This window comes from Ciconia boyciana, chromosome 2 (assembly GCF_034638445.1).
Source record: "Ciconia boyciana chromosome 2, ASM3463844v1, whole genome shotgun sequence".
NCBI classification, from domain to species: Eukaryota; Metazoa; Chordata; class Aves; order Ciconiiformes; family Ciconiidae; genus Ciconia; species Ciconia boyciana.
This window is the reverse complement of record NC_132935.1, coordinates 101,765,420-101,786,492: the sequence shown is the minus strand read 5'-3', so window position 1 is coordinate 101,786,492 and position 21,073 is coordinate 101,765,420. Positions and strand designations below refer to the sequence as shown.

General features: G+C 38.6%; 1 protein-coding gene and 1 long non-coding RNA gene across 3 annotated transcripts in view; one reads left to right on the top strand and one right to left on the bottom strand.

Moving 5' to 3' along the window:
• The first annotated feature begins 751 nt into the window (after nucleotides 1–751).
• LOC140648036 (uncharacterized) lies at nucleotides 752–11,932 on the top strand. Its single transcript, XR_012041059.1, has 4 exons — nucleotides 752–991; nucleotides 10,683–10,737; nucleotides 10,828–10,929; nucleotides 11,256–11,932. It is a non-coding gene; the product is annotated as an uncharacterized lncRNA (long non-coding RNA).
• CDKAL1 (CDKAL1 threonylcarbamoyladenosine tRNA methylthiotransferase) overlaps nucleotides 8,867–21,073 on the bottom strand; it is a 432,576-nt gene continuing 420,369 nt past the window's right edge. For both annotated transcript variants that reach the window (XM_072853370.1, XM_072853371.1), the window contains exon 16: nucleotides 8,867–9,625. In XM_072853370.1, the coding sequence (XP_072709471.1) occupies nucleotides 9,434–9,625 (192 nt within the window). In that variant the 3' untranslated portion in view covers nucleotides 8,867–9,433. The remainder of the gene's footprint in view (nucleotides 9,626–21,073) is intronic.

Genomic DNA, 21,073 nt, shown 5'->3' with positions numbered 1-21,073 from the left:
AAAATGTAGCTTACTTTAAAATCATACTGCATGACAGAATATGGATGTTTATTTAAAATTCTTCCTTTGCTTATGTCGTGTATTATTTAAAGCTTGTCCCATATTGACATTTACAAGGTATGGAAAGAACCATCTATACCATCCTTTCTCCACAAGGCCAAAACATCTGCTTTCCAACTAACTCTGAAGTGCTTAAGAAAAGAGGAGAAAAGTTTTATGCTTGTCTTTGGCCATCACACCAGCTTGCTTTTACTGCCTGAAATACAAATAGCGTGTCTAGATAACCGAACTCTGACAATTGGAAAATCAGACTAGTTAGTACACTGTCATTTTTTTTTAAGCAAGGAGACTTTGTCAATTCTACCTGTCAAGTGAGCTTGGGCCAGATTGTTAAACATTTCAAGAAAACAGAATAAAACATGTTCCCTCCATCACGCAGACTTTCATTTACTTTCCTTGCTCACAAGCACACCATTAGAGACCACAGCACAAGACTGGCCACAGGACTAGCCTATATTACTGAAACTATTCCAGGTCTTTTGCTCAAGCTACTGCTGTGAATGGGAATCACTAGAATTTCAGTTTCATGGATTTCCTGGCAGATAAGATAGTATTTAGGAGTTGCCTCAGCTTTCCTATATTTGCACCACTATGAAGTACGATTGGCAGTGACCCAATTTCATTATTCTTAGTTAGATGAGTCAGTAAGTGTGGAAAGAGAAATGAAATGGGCAGCTAATCAACACAAAAATCAGATATTCTGAGGCCAAGATATTTATATGCCGGTGACTCAACTTTTGCAGCAGTGTATGCAGCAAGAACAGGAAATATACTATTGACAACAACTTTGATGCGAAAGGCTGAAATAGCTTCTTCTCCCTGCTGTGATTCGGAAAGCTGGAACCTTAATCCTGGATTTCTGCAGAACTTACACGTGCTTCTGAGCTCATTAAAGGACATCAGAGAATACAAGGCTTCTGCAGGATGCATGGTAAGTAAATGTCTTTCAAAGCCTATGGAAAGAAACACAGGTGACAAAAGGCAGGCCCTGGAAGCTCTGCCGCTGTTTGACATACAATGCATCTAAGACTCATCCACCTCTCCAGTGGCGGACTGCTGCTGCTACGAGGTAGGGAAAGAGAAGAGTTCCTCCATCCTTCTATAGTGTCATGAAAACTTACTATGTTTGATAGTGATTTTACTTCTTGTTTTAAATCTGTTATCCCAAACACAGATTTTATGTTGGAATACAGCTGATAACTATTCTAGAACAAACTTTCTGAACTCAGAAACTACAACTCACTACAACCTTTCATGAATATTTGTACAGAGGCACAAGACAGCCACTTCTTTACAAAGTTTAGGAACTTCCTCTTACCTGATGTTTATTGTTTGCTTTTCTTCTCGCGTAGCAGGGGTTCCACGGAGGAGGTGGTGAGAGCAATGTATAATACTACTGTCCTGCAGTGGTAATTCTTACAGCAGATGTATGCTGGGGCAAGGCTATGAAATTATCTGTGTGCCTGATTTTAATGTCACTATAAACTGGTAGAAACTGAAAATTTATCAGTGGATTTAGATTAGTTAGCTTTGACAATTGTCAGTATGCAATCCTGGTAAATCTGTAGATAGAGACTAAATATAGCGAATTGACTGCCAGTTAGGCTTGATTTTCTTGATCCCCTTACTAGTGCTCCACAGGCCAACTGAAAACTTCCAGTTTAGGTTCAAATCAATACAAAAATTAATGCCGTCTCCTGCAAGTAAGATGGCAGTTGATTGAGGCTCACAGGCGATGCAACAAAACACAAAGAAGCTTCATCTTAAAAATAAAAGTGAATGATTTTGTTCAGTATTATTTCAGAGTCAGATAAAATAGGTTTTGGGAACAAGAACATGTGTTTGCAGAAAAAAAATCCCAAAGAAAACCAAACCAAACAAGGAAGTCTCTCTTTTTAGAGCTGAATGGGGAGGAGATACGAAAGTGCAAGAGGTTCAAATTTGTACCAAATAATTTCTTTCTCACAGAGCCAAAGCTGTTAACTGCTGTTAGGCTCTGTTTTATCCTTCTGCTGGAGACTGTCATGCAGATTGCCCTTTCTGCCTACTAAACAATCCAAGCAGGACAGAAGCAAATTAAGGCTGCTGCAGCATAACCAAGCTGCTATCTGTCTTTTTTAATTTCCTTAATATTACCGTAATACTTGGAGATTAAGCTGTCCCTTGAGTGGGAACATCCTTCTCTCTGTTACTGGTTATCTGTGTGGTTGACTCGGTAACTTGCTCACTTGTTTCCTTCTGCTGTCTCATACTAATACTCTGCAGACCATGTCACACGTGGGCCTTTATAATCTCCTGTATAGAGATCTTGTAGTTAATGATTGCTAGAGGTTGGCTTTTACGGCTCATAAAGCCACTAGCAGATATCAAATTTAATACGTTCAACTGACATCAATGATGTATTTTATCTCTTGCTTTGAATTACTACATTTCTGGGGTTTGCAAGATTAAAAATACCATAGCACAACAGAAGAGGCCTTTTAATACTGCTTACTAGCAAATGGGAGTTTCTGACACAACCCAAAGGCTACGGCAACCAGACACTACACGGTTAAAGAAGAGACACCGCAACACAATAGCTTCCGAGCACTGATACCGCTGGCAAACCATCTCCACAGGGGAAGCAGCATTCTTGTTTTCCGGGAAGCAGCCACTGTGCCCAGACTAATACTTATCCTTCTGAAGACACATCATCTTCCATAAAACAAAATGAGGTGCTGAGAGCTTGGGCAAAGCAGCTGGAAGAAAGTATAAGCGAGAACATAGGCTCACAGGGAAGGAATGGAGTGGAGATACTTAAAAAACAAATAGTTGAACCTTGCAATCGTTAAATAGGATGTATTTTTTACTGAATGCCATTGGACTGAGCAAGTTTCTTTGCTGGTCACAGTTTACCCATTTTCCCTACCCTGCAAGAAGAAATGTAATGCTTTGACAAAACAGGATGATAGGTGACGACTAGTTGGAGTGCCCTCCTCCATAAAACTGTATGTGCCCAGCTCGCAGTCAGAGGCCAGGTGAGCTGGACTGCTTTTCTCCGGCTGTGATACTAGTGTGCAGTAGCTAGTGTGCTGAAACAGACTGCTCTAACACACCACGGTAACCCCAAGAGTTGTGAGCAGTTGTGAAGGGTGTCTGTGCAGCAAAGCCTTCCAAGCACTGTAAGACAGTTTTACTCTTCAGTAAAATGAGAGTATAATGACATCCTAACTATGCACAGTCAAACTTCCCATGATGTCATGATTTCATCACATTAATTTCTCTCAGACCCCCAACTCACACTATGTGCCAATCAATCATGGCCCTTCTTTTGGTGCGTTTTGTCATCTCCAAGCTTCTCCTGTAATCCGTAACCCATTGCCAACTAACCATTTGTACACCAGTCCCCACAAACACCACCCAGGATGGGAGTAGACACAATATTTTATGCTCAGTTGAGCACAACTAGCCTGTTCTCACACTCAACGACAGATGGGACATTTAAAGCGTGCAAATTGTAGGCACAAATCTGCATCACACTCTGGTCACCATCATGGAATTTCACTCCATTACCTACAGCCAGCATTCAGGAAACCATCCAAGGCAGATTGTGCTCTATAAAACATCATGTTAACACCACTTTTGAAGAAGAACGGCTATCATTGCTAAATAGTTTCCAATAAAAAGAAGATTGTCAAAAAGATACTCAAATATTATTCTTTCTCCATTCATGGGACATGGTTCACACACCCTGCCTCTCTCCCTCAGTGAAAAAAGTGCTAAATCACCACAATCAAAAAGCAGACTTTCCCCCTCTTTATCTGGTTAGGTTTTGCCAGGGGAATCTTCATCCCTCTGGAACGTAGATTAAGTATTTAGGAAAAAGAAGCAAAAGATGCAAAGAAGAGATTTGGGATGTCACTGTGTAGTATTTAGCTTCCTTCTGAACTGCTAATGCATTTTTCTGGTGATGCAGCTACTAAATAACACCCTCTTGTACTTAAGCATAACTACTCAAGGCTGATTTTTTTTTTTTCCTTTTCTTTTCGCTCTCCCTTTCCTCTCCTCTCCTATTCAATGGTAGATCTCTGCACATGGGAGGATTCTGATACCTGGAATTCACATGGTAATAACTAGGACTCCATGAAAAAGTTCAGCTGTGAATACCAGAGGTGTATAATGTTGCACTGGCTGCTGTTTTTTAGGACTGCATATATCTGCACATCTTAGTCTACATTACTGCTGCACTTCAATCTGCCCTGGTACATGTAATTTAGTCACTCTGGATTTTGCCAGCAGTACATACAAAATGCAGTTTACTTGGACTGATAATACAAGAGGGAGCAACTAATGATTATAGGTAGAAAAGACAAGGATGCACAAGATAGATCTTATGATCTATTTTAGGTGATGATGTAGCTCTCATTGCTGCACAAGAGTTTCTCATGCTCTTTGATCACCACATCACCTTCATCAATGGACCACACATCCTTACCGTTCTCTCTCTTACCTTCCTTTCCTAAGAGGATCACATGGAAACTTAAACACGTTATCTAACTGTTCTTTAAGCCCCTGGCATTGATAAAGGAGATTTGAATGAGAAGAGAGTTAGAGAATAGAGAGAAGTCTATGCACAGATGGTGAAAAGGCGTAAGAGAGAGGTGTGGAATAGAGAAACAAAGAGATCTGAAGATCTTTTCTGCCATCAGCTTGACTAGCTTTTTAACTGGAACACAGGCACTTCCATGACTTTTCAAATGCCCAACTTGTCACAACATAGCACAAGGAGATCTACAGCATAAATGATCTAAATCCATAACCACAGCTTTCCAAGTGGGAGTTAACAGGCTTTGGGATACCAGCAGGTGCAGGGACATGATTATTTGATACGATTACAATTTTTTTTTGTATTGGGCTTCTTTAAAATTAAAATAGGACTATTCATAATTTGTCTCCCCTCCACCAGCTACTGAAGCATCTTCATTTAACAAAAAAGCTTTCACTTCAACGTTAAGTGCATGCATGAATGAAATATGCAACTAAAAGACATTTAATGATATTTGCACAAATACTTTCCAGCGATCATTCTAATTCTAATTATCTAGTGGATGAACCCTGCCTCTGAACAAGTCAAATGGTTTTTTGCAGCCAGTCCCTTACTCTGAGGGCTGTGTCTCCTATTTCAAACCTGCTTTGCAGCTTTCACACTAATATTTTTCATTTTGCACCCTAGCTTTAGAGCTTCACAATTTTTTCCTGTTTTTGATTTCTAAACACTCTTTTTTTCTATCTATACAATCAAAAACAGTGCACTGAAAATAAAATGTGGGATATAAATATGTGAAAACAAAATTTGGAAAAGTTGCAAGCAATTTTTCCAGCAAAATATACTACATGTTCAAAAATACATAAATAAAGATTTTAATAAGCCTCACACAAACAGGCACATGCCTACTCGTTCCTCCAAATTCTCAGAGCTCTTGCATAAGACTTCTTTTATATTTGTCTTAGTCCCTGAAGTTACACACATCTTTAAGTTAAAAAAGACAGACTTGTTAATAACATACAAATGTTCATAGACATAACATCTTTACAGATATCCTCTGTGAGCAGATCAAGCCACTCTCCATATGTATTTAAATGCAGTGGAAGGCTGGAGTTTTTAAGCTGACAGATCTGTGCCTGGGTAAGAGGGGCTCTATTTTCACTCTTCGAGCAGCGAGAGATTAGCAGCTTGAAATCACTTTGACAGTTTCAGTTACTCTATTGCATACCGCAGGGAGTTTTAATTCCAACCTGTGAAATTGTAATTGCTTCTCAAGAAGAGCGGAAGGATTCTGGGTAATGGCCACAGCCAAGCTCAATGTCAGAGTTGCCAGTTGCTGCCACTTCAGATATTACTTGCCGTTATTCAAAAATCACTCCAGCTTTCCATATGGGAAGTTGAACTGGGGAGTGAAACTAAATTAACAGAAGCTGTCAGATGTTCAGAGATGTGAGGCAACGATGCGATAGAGGTGGATGAACTCTCCTCAAAAGGTACCTTCTCCTTTCTCTCTCCTGCTTTACATAGACCACATTTTTTATTTCAGATTCTTTTTCTAAAGAAGTATACCATTAACAGAAAGCTACAATGAAAAGATTAAATGACAAAGTCCACCAGCATCCAAAACCATGCACAAGTAGGACATAAAAAGTGTGCACTTAATGTTGTTCAGAAGAGATTGAAGATGTCTTTGCTATTCAAGTCTTGTGGTTTGCAAGATTCCTCACTTAAAACAGCCAAGGAGAACTCAGAGCTGCCACAGACATTTAAGAAAAATAGTTGAGGCTTCCTTGGTACTAAAAGGAAATTAGATTCTTTTTTGCTTTAAAAAAAAAGACATTGAATGTACATTGCTTATTAGCAGATGCATTCTCTAGTGATGAGTGTGTTCACCCACATGTAAGAGTGAGATCAATTGACTGTAGGGAAACTTCTCCTGCAATGACCTCATTAACTTGGAGTGCAGTAGATTTCTCACCCACCCTGATGGCTTGTAAAGAGAGAATACTTGGTGGAAGCAGGCCTCAAACGTAACGATGATGTAAAAATTAAAAACGCCACCTGGCATGGCATTTAGAAGCATTCAGGGAGCCAAATGGGAGCAAAAATCACAGATCAGATGTGTTCAGGTCAACCCATTCCATGAAGCAGATACACTTCTACAGTTCACTCTACTCTCACTGAGGTTTCCCAGTGCCCTTCAAGAGCAGCCTCAAGCAGCATGCAGTTTGGGTTTTGCCTGAAGGTCCAGATGAGCTGTTTGACCAGAAATGTCTTGGTGGCTTTGAAAGCTTTAGCTGTAAATAAACCGGAACAAATGACAAACACTTTACTGCTCTACAGTACAAAGTGTCAATAAGCCCTCTCAAAATCTAAAGGAAGATAATAAAATACTTGATAAACAACACTTCCTACTTATCAGGTTAAAGCTCAGTTTAAGAATATATTGCATCTGTGGGCAATGTCATTTACAAAGTCTTCTTCACCCTCTTCCTGTATATTGCATTATTTCTAAGAAAATAAGCTGGTCCCATTAAAGCCAACGATGCACAGAATCTAAATCACAAGCTTCGTAAATCTCTGTAACGGCTGATGCAATGAGTCTGTAATTGCTACAATTAGATAAGCTAGAATGGCTGACAGAGAGTGCTAGAGGCATAGAATATATCTGCATAGTTTATTCCTATCAAATGCAAAAATATGGCTCAGATATAATGATTTTGTCAACTCATAGTTTTCCTGAGAATCCTGTGATATGTGGTACTTCCCTGAAAATTTCAGCTCCCAGAGTCAAGTAGGGCTTTTTTTAATATTTCAGATTTGTTAAAACTGTGAATTATTGATTGCTACATGTTTCTGGTTGTAAAGAAAAGCCTGAAAAAACCAAGCAGAAGCAAATCAAAAGCACAGTTTTTTTAAAAAAATCTCATGAATTTTGAGTCTTGGCTCATGACCTTCCGTGGTTGCAATAAGAAATATAGTATTCAAGTCATTACACACCTAATTTCCTGAAGACAGTTACATTTGTTGTTATAATTTACAGGCTGTACTGAAAGCATAATGGTGGAACTTCCTGATTAATTGTCTGTAACTACTAGGAATCCTCAGTTTATAAAGAACAAAGCATCCTTCCTAGGGGATTATTCATCTGCACTGTAGAGCCACTGTACTGCTTTTGGCTGGGACAGAGTTAATTTTCTTCATTGTAGCTGGTATGGGGCTATGTTTTGGATTTGTGACCACATTGTGACCACTGTGACCCAGTGTTGATAACACAGGGATGTTTCAGCTGTGGCTGAGCAGTGCTTGCACAGAGTCAAGGCCTTTTCTGCTCCTCACCCCACCCCACCAGTGAGTAGGCTGGGGGTGCACAAGAAGCTGGGAGGGGACACGGCTGGGACAGCTGACCCCAACTGACCAAAGGGATATCCCATACCATATGGCGTCATGCTCAGCATATACAGCTGGGGGAAGAAGAAGAAAGGGGGGACGTTTGGAGTGATGGCGTTTGTCTTCCCAAGTAACCGTTATGCGTGATGAAGCCCTGCTTTCCTGGAGATGGCTGAAGACCTGCCTGCTCATGGGAAGTAGTGAATAAATTCCTTGTTCTGTTTTGCTTGTGTGCACGGCTTTTGCTTTCCCTATTAAACTGTCTTTAACTCAACCCATGAGTTTTCTCATTTTTACTCTCCTGATTCTCTCCCCCATCCCACCGAGGGGGGAGTGAGCGAGTGGCTCCGTGTTAACTGCCTACCGGGGTTAAACCACAACAGCCTTGTAGGCAGCTCAGCTCTGTCTGCGGGGTATGACACAAACATACTGAAAAAAAAAATACAGTTCCTGCTTTTAAGATTTTAAACAGACTTTGCAAGCGGAAGTTTGGATGAAGATGAATGAGCGAATGAACAACTGGGCACAGAGTCCAGTCCTTGACTGAGCAGCACAATCTGAAGATGCGTGGAGATCCTGTCATGACAAAAACGGCTTGAAGAAAGTAATTAGAAATTTGCAGTGTGCAAAATGTAACCTCCCCACTAACAGAGCAATATTGTCTTACACGCAGCATGATCCAATGCACAGCTAATATGAGACTCACATTTAGTTCTCTGAGCATTGTACTAAATCTATAGAGACTGTATTAAATCCATCTTTTAAGAGAACTCTACCATTAGAACTCCATCTTCCTATTCAATGATAAAAAACCCAATACCTTTAAAACTATTTCTATGTAAAAAATAATTCTTGTTTTATTAACAAAGCCTAGTAACTTACTGTGAAGTTGAGAGGGGCAAGATGTCAGGCCAAAAATTATTTCAGACATGACAGCAAAATCAATAGCAAGAAATGTCAAACTTTAACGGCCCAGCAGTGTTTAATTCTAATGTAAAAAGACACATCTCAAACCATCACACTGCATTAAGCAAAATTTTTAAGAAAGCTTTAAATGTTCTGCCCATTAAAGATTACCAACATCACTCAATGGAAAGATTTCTTATAAACTTCATGAGTTTCCTGCATGCAATTTTACCTGCTACAGCAGTTATGAAAAGAGTAAGCAATGCAAACATTGCATCATTTTAGAAAAAAGAAGAGGAAAGATGCAACAAACTGTTCTGCTGACCAAGGATCTCAAATTTTGGCAAGACAAGTCTCCCTAGAGCTTATTAACATTCTCTCCTATGAATGACAGGAAAGGCATAGGGTGAGTACAAATTATTGCCCAATTTATGTTAGCTTTTTTTTTTTTTTTAAAAAAAAGGAATTGTTGGTAAAAGTGTTTCCTTTGAAGATTTTAAACAGCAGTTTTATTGTTTTCATAAAAGCCTCATTCAGTTCACAGTTCTGTTTTCATTCACCGTAGTAAAACATAACAAGAACTGCCAGTAGAGCCAGGCTGACAGACAGTATCTTCAGTCCACCTCCTTCTTGTTGCCATGGGAGCTGCAAAGCCATCCACGAGCTGAGTGGTGTTTTCACTGGGATCTCAGCAGAAGGCTGTGCTTTCCAGTTTGTGCCATTCTGTGGTGCACGTCTGAACTCCTGTGAAGAAATGCACATATTAAGATTGAAACTGTGTTATGTATTTCTGATTGTACATACCAAATACAATTTCCTCTTTATATTGAGGTTCAAATTAATATCCCTTTTCAAGACAAACAACAATTCAACCTGCACTGCATCATCATCAGGTCATCAGTTTTTCATACAGAAATCTTACCAATGCCATACAAAGTCAATCTTTCTAATGAAATTAACTGCCAAGCTTATAGCAACAGAAACAAATCTCCAGACCTCAATGTCATCAAAGGGAGTTGTTTGATGATTATTTTTTTAATTTGTTTGTTTTGCTGCTATCTCACTACTATCCCATTTTTGGCTTCTTCAAAAGAAATGTCTGACCAGTGATAAAGGGGACCACAACACAACAATCCTTTGCACAGCAGGACTCTTCTGAAGTCAATCATTGTCTCCTGGTGTGCCAGCTCAGTGGTGCTTGAAAATCGTCCCACAGGGCTTTTCCTTTCCCCTGACCCTCAGAAGGCAGCTGTGCTAAAACACTCACCTTGTCATTCAGCATATTGAATCCGAGTTCCCTGCTGTGCCTACCATTACCATTCTCAACCTTACTGAAAGCACCAAGATCCCCCAGAATATGAGGACTTTTAACTGCAGCAGAAGTTACAGACGTTGAGTCACTATTTCAGCTGAAAATCCAAGTGGAAAGAATAAGAAACACTTCTCTCTTGCAACCTTGTTCAGTTCAGCATGCTAGCATTGTAGATAATCAGAAGTACAAACATCTATTAAACTGTAATCTGATGACATTTGCAAGAGACATAAGTGGTAAAGGTGTAATTAAAGAAAGGTGTAATGATCTTGCATCGTAAGATTCAATATTTCTGTTCATAATTTATTTTTTCCTCCCTCTATTTCAATAATCTCTTAGGAATTCAACTATGCTCGGACTCCCTCTCTTACCAAAGGTATTTCTGGGCAAACTCAAAGAAATATCAAACCTCCAAGAAAGGTGCCTGCCCATGAAAGTGTGACAGCACAATTCAAACTGTCTGTGACTGCCTCCTGTTTTCCATTTCAGGAATCAGCTCCATTATAGTAATTGTAGAAGGAAAATAATGATTACTACTGGTTAGGTAAGCAAGCATCAAAGGGGCAAATGACAGCCTGGCATAAGTGCTATTCTAACATCTGAGGTATTGTTGATTTAATCACAATTCACACAGGCAAAGGGTTACTGAACAAGCAACCTATGAAATGAGGATGACTTCTTATACATACTGCACCCAGAAGACCATCAACCAGGTAAACAGAGGAAGAGGAAACAGGTAACCAAATTGGGGTGTAGTTCTCCTCAGTGTAAGGCACAATAGTGCTACTCCAGAACTTCAGTCTATACTGCGCAGAATATGTTAGCTTCACCAAAAACTATGAAACTGCTTCATATTGTTATTAATTACAATCAATTCCTAAGGCATCTGAAATTTTAGTAATTGGCCACAGCTATTTTATCCCCCAAAATCAAAGCTGATTAACCTTTGCCTGCAGAATAAACTGGAAACCATACAGTATTAAGGACTTTTTATACATGAATCAAAACTAATTTGCAATTTATTCTTTCTAGACATTTATAAAGCCTTTCTTTTCTTTGCAGGTCTCACAAATCTCTACCAATCTAAGGTGTATAATTTATGGTCATGACCCATTTTTACATGTATCATTGGTATGTTAACACTAAGGCTAAGGTAATTTAAAAGAATAGATAAAGCTGTAAAAATACCAATACAACCAAAGACTGATTTCTTCTGATATTTAATTTTCACCAATTTACGACTTAAAATTTGGCTGACTACAATCAGACTCTCAACTCCTTATTAAATATTTCTACACAGCTTGATAATCAGTAAAGTCCTGAATATTTAGTTGTACAAGACTAGATGCTATCCCTTAGAAAACAGATAAAAAGGGCCACTACCTCATAAATGACTTTGTAACTTTCTCCTCAATGCTCCTCTTCATGCTCAGCCTCAGACAGCCTACCTACCTGTCTCTGCAAGGCTGGGGACAGCCAGCAAAACACCCCAAACACAAGTTACAACTCGTAAAAAGTTTTGAGGGACTTTTTTTCCCCCTTTACTAACAGTTAAACACATTAGTGTTTCATGCATTCATTCATGTTCCTGTGCAGTAGTTTTCAGTAGTGATTTCACTGGCACTTCATTTTTGTTTTACAGTTTTTCCGTTTTTGAACATAAACCCAAATAGTTTCATCTTGGTATAATTTTGATCATGAATAGCCTATACTGTTTTTTTTGTTACCATATTGCTTTCTTAAACCTCTACTGCAACATGCAATACATATGCATTAGGTAGTGCTGCATACTGCTAGTAGGACAGAATGGCACAAGATTTTAGCAAGGTTTACGAAGTTCCGGTGGTGGAGAATGCCACTGGCCCCATGGCCAGTTGTCCCAGTGCTACTTCATCTCAGTAAGTCAGCCTGTAAAGTTGTAAGCCCCATTTTCTTCCTTACTTTATCATATTTCCCATAAATTAGATGATCATACTGATACAGTAAACCCATTTTTTATTTTCTTCTGTAGATGAGATTTTCTCTTACAGTATTTTATTAATATTGAAACTTAACTGGGTTGGAGGTACAATTCTCACAATTTCACTATGCTTTTGTTTTCCTTCTTATATTTTGAACTCTGATGCATTTTGTTTCTACTAGTAGCCACATTTTCTAAACCGCTCAAAACTTTCAGATTTTTGCAGCATCTCAGATCTGGTTTAAAGAAACCAGAAGTCTTTCTTTCAATAGATGCATACCTGAAATACTACTCCTATTACCTTGCTAACCTGAATTCTTTACAATTTTTCTCATGGATTAAATTGTTCTTACATGGACAAAAAGATCACAATTTGCAAACTGAAGTGTCCCTTTTCTTTAAGATGTACTTCACAGCTTATCACTTAAAACACTACTGCATTTCTGTTTGATAACGTCTGTTTCTTCAGATGATCCTGCCAAATATTTTCTTTCAAGAAAAGTAATGAATATGTTCATCTGATCCATGTTTTCTAAGAACTATTCTCTTAGTTTGCCCCAAAATTCTGCCTTGCAACACTGACACATAGATAATACCACTGGCTTCCTTGAAAATTTCTGTCATTATTGTCACAGAAGATGCATTTGTAAAAAAGAGTACATCTGGTTCCCTGCAACTGAAAGGCTCCTTTAGAAAATGGCAGCCTTTTGTCCCCCCTGCAATTCGTACAACAGCTTTCAAAACCAGGATAATCTCTCAGAGACACCTGCAGGTAGATGCCTCTTCCTAAGAGTCTGTCGTGTAGCTCTGTAAGACGCGGCACAAGACTCTCAGTGGGAAGAGGAAAAGCTCTGCTAAGCTGCCCATGTTCTTGCACTCCTTTAAGCCTGAGCTAAGGGCGGAGTGCCCCTCACGGCAGTCTGGACAACAGTGAAGTGCCTGTCTAGAATATAATCAGTTCTTACTAACATACAAGTATCATATTACCAGCTGTGCTAGTGAAAAACACTGTGTATATATTTTTATTTGGGCAAAAAGTCCTTCTGTAGGCTCTGTATGAGAAACTAGTTTTCAGGTAAAGTATACAGTATATATTGTAGTGTATATTGCATGCACAGAGAAGGAGGGGAGAGGATGAAGTTACAGAAACTAAAACTAAAATTAAGCCTTCTAGGGTACACAAGCAAATTACAAGAACTTCTATGGGCTGTCATATGAGCTTCAGAGTTTGCAATACTGTAGTGTTATATTCTGAGATCCTCCCATATCCTTTGCCTTGAAGAGCTATCCAAGACACCTGCAGAAAAGATCTTTCATGTTTTGTGGGGAGGGGAGTTCTCCACAGAAATCGAAGTTTATTAGAGCTCTTTTACGCACCTTTGGTGTAAAAAACCTGGGTGGAGGAAAAGATCTCATTTGTTGAACTAGCAGTTACACTGGTCCACTCCCTGTGCTCTCACTTTATAGAAGTATTAATTCTGAAAGGCCCTTATTTGTATCTCTAGATAAAATATTTGCAGTGCATTAGCTTTTCAAGGACATCCTCAAGGCATTTCTGTAATATTCTGAACTGATATAACTGGTGATATTTCTACACACAATCACTAGTCAGAGTGTAAGTTTCTTAAGCTGAGCTCAGAAATTACACTTTTGTAGCTGCAAGAACCAGGAAGATTAGCATGATGATTCAGTTCAGTGGAATTTAGTAGTAAACCCAAAGCCTCTTTTACCCAAAAAATACTTGGAAGAAATCCTAAGGTAAAAAAGTTTCCAGAAATATGTTTTTATACTAATTTAAGTCTTGATAGGCCATAAACTCTTCGGTAGACTTGTTGTTAATAAGGAGTATTGCTCTCACCAAAAAGGACTGCAATGAAGGAAAAGGTACTCTGAGATTTAAACCTATATACTATTAATCAAAATGAGGGGAGGAAGGGAAATTATCAAACCAAAATGCAAAGACAGACACTTTGAGCTAAGCATCTTGTATTTCCATGGAGGCAGCCTTTCATCTTGTTTTGGCAGCCACAAAGTAAACACAAGACTTTGCTAATAAGGTATAATATAAATTATTAAACCATCTACTGTATGATCAAATGCATTTCAGATTATTTTTGAATAATTCTGCCTTGACGACTGCCAGGAGTAATATATTTTGTGTACTCTTGCACAGATCCATTGACTGCTGTCTTTCTGAAGCTCCAGTCCCAGACTTAAACTGCTGTGCATGAAAGAAATATATAATCACATCAAAACGTAAGCTTTGGCATCTGTCAATCACAGCCTAGCTTTTCGTAAGATCTCACTTCATGTTAGTCAACAAAGACATGAGAGCAACTCTTTAGCTCTGAGCTGAGGTTTTAATAGATTCAAAACATTTCTTACATGCAAATTTCTTTTATGGCTCAGGGGCACTGTTAGAGCTTGAAGTGTTAGCTAACTGCTGTGAAAAACTACTTGACTGAGCATATCTCAAGATAAATTAGATTTCTGAATTTTTTAGCCCAACCAAGTACATCTTACACACTTGTACTACTGGCTTTAAAAATACAGAGTTTTATATAATCATGCACAACAAGTCTGTGTGACAAATTAAAAGAAAACATGTTAAAATATGCATCACATATCCTACTGCGCCATTTGAAACTCTGGGCTATTACACTTTGGAGGCATTTTTCAGATTTAAAAAACAAACAGTTACTGAAGGTCACATAGATTACACATCCAAAAAATATGTAAATTAAATTTTATTGAATAGTTCCGGAAGACAAATTTAGTTCTGTAGGTATTGAGAGCTCCTTTGATTTATTACTTACAAAATTCCACCAGCCTTCTGCAAATGTGGAATGCTGATCTTAAAGTAGAAAATAAATGGCATACAAAATATTTTTTTCTAATGGAATTAACATGATAATTCCCATAAGAAGCATCCCTGCCACCATGTATTCCACTGAATGTGCAGTGCTATGTTGTTAAGAGAAAATGCTGTCTACGAGCATGCTTGTGTCAGATGTTATCAGCTGTACACCATTCCTAGGAATTCACTGATTCCAAATACACATGGAGTTTACTTACCCATTTTAAGAAACGGGAAATCTTGAAAAAATAAATAAAGCAGCCAGGCACTTTTGCGAAAGAATTTCATGTTGTTTCTTCTTTTTGTGTGCATATATACATATGTGTTTGTGTATGTGCGTGATGTATGACTGTATGCTTTAATATGTGAGGGGAAAGAACTGAGCTGAAGGGTAAATACAGATTTATTATTAATCTCTCAGTAAATGGTCAGAGTCTCAGCAATAATTAAGATTCTTAATCTGTTAACCCCAAATCATTACCACTGAAGTTATAGCAAGAAAATAAATTAATCAAAGCATCTTGCAAATAGCTGTAGTCACTAAAACTGTCTTACTGTCTGCCATAGGATCCTAGGATAATTCAGACTGCATCTGGGCCATCCTCCTGCTCAAAGAAGCGTTAGCTATGGCCTGGTTTGCTCAGGGATTTAATTAGTTGGGCTTTGAAAACCTCCAAGGATGGAGACTGCACAGCCTCTCTGGGCCTTTGTTCCGCTGCTTGACCATCTTCATGGGGAAAATGTTTCTCTTCATATCTAGTCTGAACCTCCCATTTCAACTTATGCCCACTGTCTCTCATCCTCCCACATGCACCACTGTGAAGCACTTGGCTCAGTCTTCTCAATAACCTTCCCATAGACACTGGGGGGCTTCTGTTAGGGTCTCCTGAAGCCATCCCTTCTCCAGGCTTGAACAAGCCTGGTCCTTCAGCCCCTCCTCATAGTCCAAGCGCTCCAGCCCCTGACTATCTCTGTGACCCTACACTGAACTTGTTCCAGTTACCAATTCCTAATTTACATCAAGATCACTACACATGACCCAATAAAGTCAGGTAAGCAATATTCCTACCAGCTGGACCATGGTCAAATACAAACATAAAATACATTTAATAATGGGAGGATATAGAGATTGATTGACCTTAAGCTCAGCTGCATCAAATCTGACAGTTTCTTCCAGGTTTGTCATCCCTTATGGAGATCATCTTTAATTAGGGCCTACACCTGACCTGCATAGCAAGTCAGAAAAATCTTTTTTCTTTCCCAGTAACACTTGCATGATCTGTCTGATTCCTTTGGTCAGCGTAGAAAAAACACCTTTCCCATTACTCAACTACCTCTCACCTTGATTACTACTAGAATCTCCTCCTGTCTGTCCGGTTTTCCTTCTCCCCATTTCTCTCCCCATTTCTTCTCCCCATTTCTCTCCTGCATCATCTGATCATATGGCCTCTCCTAATAAACAAAAGCAGAGATGCCAATAGGAACACAAATTTGGAGTGACATGCCATATCATGAGTTTCTGTCCATGTCACACAGACGCATCTCTGGAACTTCCTCTTCCTACATTAACATTAAATTCAAACTTTAATATTCCCATGTAAGAGTATAAAAGAAATCAATTCTCTCTCTGTAAGTTACTGTACCTGAACTTGCCACCATTACTGTAAGTCTCTACTGGTATTTTTCTTGGCAGACATCTCTCTGCTCTCTTCAATGTTCTCACCTAAGGGTAGGCCCTTGCCTACCTACTTCTTTCTCCTCCCCTAAATAGTCTTTAAGGATTATTCCCTCAATGAGCCGTCAAAATTCATAACGCAGTTAAAAGCTAGACAGAAGGCTGAGTAACTGGGGCTTATTAAATGACTTCCTTTTTGATGTACACTTTGAGGAGGAGGGAAACAACCAGAAAGATCAACTAACAAAAGAAACAAAAAGAAGAGAAACAAACAACCAAGAAAACACAAGCCAAAACCACCTCCAAAATGTTTAAAATACAGTCTTGTGCTGCTTTCTATTATGCTCTCTTGTTTTAGCTTGTTTCTTTGTAATATAAATGGTTCCAGCCAGGAGTTGACTCTTTTTTTTACATATTTGTATTTTGTGCTGCTATTAAACTTAGTGACTTAGTATCCTCCCACTATACAAATAATGCATTGTCAAAATAACCTGTCATTCAAGGTCAGAAGCAACATTTTGAAGAATAGTCAGTGTGATGTCTGGATTCTGAGCTGCTTTTTTTTTTTTTAATAAGGTGTGGGGGATGTCAATCACTATGCTGGAAATAAATGACATGCAAGCCGGCATTCCAGTTAGCACTTGCAGCCACAAGAGAACTGAGAGATCTTTTAAGTGGAAAAAGTTTGTGATTCAAAAATCACAGTCGTCCAAGTAATGACTTGAAATGAAGAACGAACCTAGCAGCACAATGTGGACAAATTCAGGATGGGGTTCTGTCACTATTTATTTCCCTGTGCATAGCACAGTTTTATGAAGGAGATGGCAGGTGCTTGCTCTGGGCACTTATCTGGTAATTAGTTGGCTAACAGACAAATCTGTTTCCTAGAGATCACCAGCACAGGCTTCGTGGCTTTGAAAATACATTACAGTGAATTACAGGATGCACATTTACTTGTAATAACACTAGGTACCATTTTTCAATGTGCATACCATGGCCTGTCTTCACAGATATCATTCCACAGGATTCCAGCTTGCTCCTTCTTTAAAGGATCATAGAGATTTTTTGTTGCTTTTTTTGTTGCCTTTTTAAAAAAAAATAAGTATTTTAAAGTTGTGTTTACAATACAACGATTTTCCCAGTTTATTTTGCTGGACGATGAAAGAATGATAAAGAGCTAGCAGTATGTGAATGTTCAAAGACTGTTCTACAAATGAGATTATTAAATACTATATACTTTTTTTATAGCACAAGCCTTCAGAGACCATCACCTTTTTGCTTTCCTTTTAAATCTTGAAATAACAATGACAATTATATGGAAGTCAACAGTAGCTACAGGCAAAGACACAAAAGGTTTCCATCAGAAAGCGTACCCCAGTAAAACGAACAGCTAGATCTGAAAATATATAATCATGCCACAAGAACCACCAATATAACTGAATGATATTCACATATCAACAGTGAAATGAGTAATACTGTTTTTACTTGGAAGTGAACTCTCTGACTATATATTAAAACACTACCTTTAAGAGGAATTCTATACTCCCAAATGGTAGAAAGCATGAAATACTAAAAGCCTTTCTAACCATTGTTATTTGCAAAGAACACTGTGATAAATATCCAAGAAATATCTCAAGGGATACTCTCTCTCAAAATCAGGAAAAGCTTTTAAAGATCTTTCACATGCAGCAAAGTAGAACGAACTGATATATGTATATATTCTTGGGTAAAGCCTTCCCCTTAATCCTAGAATATGTTATAATCCTGAATTTATGGTGTTTTCATTTATTCCTACAGAACCAAGCATTACAAATGGAATGTTCCAAAGAGACTTCAACATTGTATTATAAGACAAACACAGAGACAAAGGATACAGCCCTTCTTACACGCCAACCTCACAGATAACAAACATGGTCTAGGATGAGCATTATTAACATTTAGGAATTATACTAGTTTCCAGAGTTTCAAACTTCATACCAGTAGGTGGTTGTGGGATCTATATGCCTCCCTCATTCTACAGGAAGAGAAAAAAAGAAAGAAGATTAAAGTGTCTTCAGTGCCATAATGAAGGCCAGCAATCAGGTCTCTATAATTCCGGTCTTTAGATTTCAGTTGTCACCAGAAGTCAGCATAGCCTCTAAAACCTTTTATCTCTGTCAAATTTAAGTTTTAAATACATTTCCTTAAAACTAGGGAATGCCCTAATATGTAGTCTCCTGACAATTTCTCTTACATTCATTTTCACAGACTTTTCTGCCCTGTATTAAACACTTGCAGTTCCTGGGACTGTAGGTGCTCACCAAGCACAGCTGGAATCAGACCTTGGCAAAAAGGAGCATTTCATGCAAGCCTGACATTTAACAGTTAATAAAGTGTGACTGATTTTGACCAACTTTGTGGGTTCAGTGATAATACAAAGGTTTTCTTTTCATATTGCCATGGCCTCTTTCATTTAAGTATCCTTAGTTGTTTTAGGAGGTCTCCCACAGTGCCAGTTAGCATACTTTTGAGCACCTGAGGGAGTGTCTTGAAATCTGAGTCTCCTTTTTAATTTCACACTCAGTCAAGTTCAACTGCAGTTAATGGAGGACTCTCTCATGGAAACATCAAACAACGGTTACTTTCTGTGATTAGCAAGCCTAACTGCTCTAACACAATCTCTGTATCCCCAGTCTCTACAAACGATTCGTCAGCCTTTCTCCACAATAAAGATTACATGAGAAAAACCCTTCTTGGCTTGCTGTGTATTTTATGCTAGATAATCATGATAGCACCTTGGCGCTCTGTCTAAGACATCAAAGAACAGTAAGTATCCAATCTACAGGCTGTAATGAATATCTGCCCTCAGGAGAGCATTTGTATCATTCAGAGGGTGGTCTGACTAGACAACCAAGTTCTGTATCTGTAAAGGATTGAAGTGCATAAGCAGGAACTTGCACCCTATCGTGCTCAAATACTGGCAATTAGTACCTCAGCTGAGAGCCTCCAATGAATCCACTGGACCTCAGTCTTCTCCCACACAGGTTTTACATGGTGTGCTCTATCAGGTTATATCTGATATAGGATTAGCTCATGAGGAGAAAATCAGTTCCTCTGGAATTAACCATGAAGTAACAAGTACTAATTTCCTCTTTTTCTCTGAGACTTCATACCCTGGAGTTTGTGTCTCTTAAATGTTGAATAGTCACCACTGCAATTTGCTTGAACACATGCTACAAAATTTTAATAATTTGTAAATATCTAGTTCCAAGCATTTTAAACTGACCACCATCAAATTTGTTCACTACGCTAACCTTCTAGCAGACACTTTGAACATCTGCCTCGTCTTCATCTGTGAAATGGGAAGACAAAAGCTGCATTTCAGGAGGATAATGTAAAAATAAACTTATTACTGTTTCTGAAGCACTCAGAAATTTAGCTGTAGCGGTCATAGGAAAGGTTAGAAAGAAATTAATAACTCCCTTGAGAGTGAGGTTTAAACAGCATGTAGCAAATAACACTGCTGTCGCACAATGAACAATGAAGAGGAAAAATATCTAACAATAGCTTATTAAATGAATAGTCTCAGCTTTGCACACAGAAGGAAACAAATCTCTGTGTGTGTGTGTGTGTGTGTGAAAATAGTGCATGAGCACATAATTAAAGGCTGAATACAGTTGGCATTTACATGGAAAAGAGGAACTGAAACTCTAGAATTTCCTTAGTTCAGAGTACTTCACTTTACACTCCAAATAATTTGTGCACATATGTATGTGAGAAATATCATTCTTAATTTCTTCTTGTTATCACATATCATAGGTCTTCAGTGTCATTGCAGTGTTACACTTTTCTCTATTGAGAAAAGGACACTGGTCTTTTATATAATATTTTAATACAGCTTTCTTTGTTCTTTTGTTGTTGCTTTTGTCTCTGGGTGAATACAAGTATTAACTGGAATTGACTCCTGAGCAAGCGTTGTCCTTGATTCCATTTCACTACCTCTGCCCATCCTAGTAACTTTTGAGCCTACTCACTAACTTCAACAATGGAAGAGCAATCCAGTAAGTTTCATAAATGTCAAGGGCTGGTAGAAAAAAAAGAGATCTAAATCAGTGCTCCCACTGAGAGGAAGGCCAAAGCCCAGCCTCAACAATCTGCTTTTTGCCACCACCCTGCTGACCAATCTGTACTCCTAAAACTCCAAATCACATGCAACAGTTACACAAACCACCTATAACATGTTTTTGTCCCCAGGGCAGACAGAGAAGATAGGGAAGATGTGGAGAGGAAGCTGTGGTTTTTGCTGTAGAAACATGGAAGGAACCAGAGGACCCAAAGCATGGGAAATCAGGCTTTGTTAGTTCAACTATTCACTTGTTCATTCCCTAACTCTGTGAATGAAGCTTTCT